This window comes from Lactuca sativa, chromosome 5 (genome assembly GCF_002870075.4).
Source record: "Lactuca sativa cultivar Salinas chromosome 5, Lsat_Salinas_v11, whole genome shotgun sequence".
NCBI lineage: Eukaryota > Viridiplantae > Streptophyta > Magnoliopsida > Asterales > Asteraceae > Lactuca > Lactuca sativa.
Window position 1 is genome coordinate 184,794,304 of NC_056627.2, and position 3,547 is coordinate 184,797,850.

Below are 3,547 nucleotides of genomic sequence, written 5' to 3' on the forward strand. Positions count from 1 at the left end.
TAAACCACCCTCCATCCGATCATCACGACTTAATTATATAAGTTTCGTTGATGATAAGATTAAATAAAGTGAACTTGTGCAATGAATATTACAAGCTTGAGAGTGAGGAAAACACAAAATGACAAACATTATGTGACAGAAGAACCAAAGTGGGAGGCTTTCAATAGAAGCTTCTTTTAAAAACTTTTCAACAGGCTTTACCCAACATTCATATACGCATGCTCTCAATCTCATAGAAGTTGCAGCCACACCAACACCATAATCACCATGGTCACACCCATGTGGGCCCCACATCACAGTCAATAGTAATTAGTAACTTTTCTTGCATGCATCATGGGTGGTCCTAAAAATAATGGTACGGTTCAAGACTTCAAAGGTACAAAGAAATATGTATCTCCAAAATCACAACACTCAATTGACTCACTCATTCATGTCTTAAAAACATCATGTGATAAGTAAATCAGGTACACAACAGTCTGCTAGATGACTGACTGTCAACTTAGTACTCATAGGAGAGCCCAATTCATATCGGAACTGAAACACTCACACTGCGACCGCTACCTCACGTAAGAGCCTAGTGCCCACAAGGAGCTCACTACTCAGTCCACATTGGATTAAAATGTCTCACACTATGACTGCTAAGACTCGAACCCTAAATGCCACCCTCAGGGTAAAGTAACCATGTTCACAAAAACAAGTTCAAGAATCGAAATGAATGACAAAAACAACTTCATATCACCACACCATGTTTTCAAGATCAATTTTTTTTAGCTAAATTGAACAAAAATTTGGCCAAACAATAGATTATAACACAATTTACATTAGAACATGAACTTTTTGATTAAGTTTAAATTATGTACTTCGAAGGCCAAACCATATGATTCAAAACAAAGATAATTACAAACATCTACAAGCCCAAAATCTTTATATTCACATTATGTTGCACAACTTCTATCATCTATCTTTTTTTTTTCTAGTAACCCTTGAACTGGTCCCCATGCAATATCTAAATCAGATACACAGTGGCCCATTACATATCTGTAATCTTTCATTAGAGAAAGCAAAACAAAGAAACAAAACTCATCACCATGAAAAAACAATCAAGATCTCATTACTGCAATTGCCAATCCGTGCAATCATCAAAATCAAAACTACTTGCACAATCCAATAACGCGTTTTGTTGATGTTCATATCGACAAATATAATTCAACCCCACAAGAAGCTCACAAATGGCAACTTCCGTCTTTTCTCGATCTGCAAAATACAAAGTTTGCAAAAGAAGAACATTTGATTTTGAGACAATGTGTTGTTGGTCAAAGTTCCTCTCAGTTTGCCACCTAATCATGTTGTGTGCCATGGGTGCTAGCCATGAGAGTATCCCATCAAGCCTGTCTTTCCAATCGTGTGCAAGAGGAGCATCATAAATCGCTAAATTTCTTGAAAAAGACTTTAGATTTCTCTTTAAAACTAATCTTAAACTTTTTGGTAACATTTGATATAGATCATCTCTAGCTTCTTCTCCAACTAAATGAGGGTAGTGAAGTAATTTCTCAATCACGATGATAATGTTGGCATAATGTAATGCTAAAGCAGAGCCTCCAATGGTGTTGGGAGGTGGTTTCACCATTAATTTGATCTGTGGAACAGTTTTATGAATCTTTATCAAATTACCATTACACCCCTGAAGATTTGTAATCTCTTTCTTTAAGCTACTTGAAACACTACAAGAACCAGAAACATGGCTGCTTTGATCATCGGTTACTGGAATAGATACAGACCCATCGTTGAAATCGTGTAATTTTGAAGTGTTCATGGTTAAACATTCCATAAACAGTCTCTTTGGTCCCAATCCACAAGCAAAATTGAAGTCTTCGGCTTTGAAAAGATTCGTTTCCCCTTTTTTTGTTTGAATTTGTGGCTTTACACTGACTATCTTCTTCTCCACTAAACTCGAACTACAAGAACCGGTAATTTGATTCGAGTTTTGAGCAGAACTTCTAGATGAATTTAACGTGTTGCTAGATGAGAACATCTCTCTTCGGGAAATTGAATCATTGAAAACTGAAAAGATTCGAGCGTAAAGAGTACATACAGTTCTTGCTAGCATCTCGACGACTTTATCGTAAGTTTGATTCCATAGTGAAACGTTCTTCAGGTGGCGCACATCTTGGATCTGCCAAATCAATTTCTGCTCGAAGACTTTTCTGCTTTCTTCGTGCTGGTTTTGTTGGAATTTTTTCGTTGTAATCTCTAATTCGTTCAAGACCTCCATTTCTCCGTAGAGAGTGGTTGTGGAATTAACAAAGCGCTCGAATTTTCGCATCATTGCGTCCATATCCTTCACCAGGAACCCTAATTCCGTAACATCCATGGCTGCACTGACTATATCTCTGTAAACATGTTGAAATCCTTGAAGCTGAGGGATTGTGCACTTCTTGCCGAGCCTGGAGACGACGCCGGCGATGAAATTTAACTCTTCTAGCTTCTCTGAAAGCGCGAGGTCTAAAAGATAGGTCTCGTCGGAGGAGACTAGGGCTTTGACGCCATCGGAGAAGAGAATTTGGGTTTTCAACTTGGAAATCTCTGAATTGGTTAGAGATTTGTGGAGTCGAACGGTTTTTGACATCACATTGGCAACCTCAAACGAGAGAATTCCGATTGTTTCCGGTGTTTTGCTTTGAATTTCTTGTTTGTTTCTGGTGGACTTTTTGGAAGAGGGTTCTAAGAGGAGGGCATGTTTGAGATTGGAACTCACATGGCTTCCAATTTTAACTAACCAAGGCTCGGCCACCATTGTTGTATCTGCTGAGATCACCAAAACTTAGAATTATATAATAAAATCAAAAACCCACAAAATCGAGTCGGATCTAGTCAGAGTTTGAGTAATTGCATGTCATCAATGAGCAGAAATTTCTATGTAGTTCGAACGTTGTTCAAACGCGGTAACAAATTCAACTCCCTTGACTTTGTTAATGGATGAATTGTGAGATTTGGGAATTTGATTGATTGATGAAAAGTTGTTGAATTTGTGGAGTGGGGTGGGAGGGAGGGGATATTTGAAAAGGGAGATGACATTGAAAGAATTTCTAGGTGTTACGTAATACGTATGCATAAACTCATCCATTACCAATTGTCAAAATTTTCTTTTAACCTACTACACCCTCTCCCATCTCCATTGGATGTTCCCTTCACAAATTATATAATTATATGATTTAAATATGGAATAATAATTTAAAAAGGTAATATATTTTTCGATTTTTATATATTTTGTCGCTGAGTTTTTTTTCGTCCACATATACCCTTTCAACTTGTTAAACTGTACACATTTAGTCCTTATGACCGACAACTTCAGGTTAGCCAGTAAAAATCTACCCTAATAAATAAAGGTTTTTTTTTGCCACTTGTCAAACTCTTATTCAATTTGCCACATGTAATTTTATAGTAATTTTAAATTAATTTTTATTCCACTTGTCATTTTATGGGTTTTTTATTTTATTAAATGTCAAATATTATTTAAATCTAATAATAAATGCATATCAATTTCATT

General features: G+C 36.5%; 1 protein-coding gene across 1 annotated transcript; it reads right to left on the minus strand.

The window, feature by feature from the left end:
- Window positions 1-878: 878 nt before the first annotated feature.
- On the minus strand, window positions 879-3,069 carry LOC111897258 (protein PSK SIMULATOR 3). Its single transcript, XM_023893219.3, has one exon. It carries the CDS (start codon window positions 2,792-2,794, stop codon window positions 1,112-1,114), a length of 1,683 nt encoding a protein of 560 aa, XP_023748987.1. The 5' UTR covers window positions 2,795-3,069; the 3' UTR covers window positions 879-1,111.
- Between the last annotated feature and the right edge of the window lie 478 nt (window positions 3,070-3,547).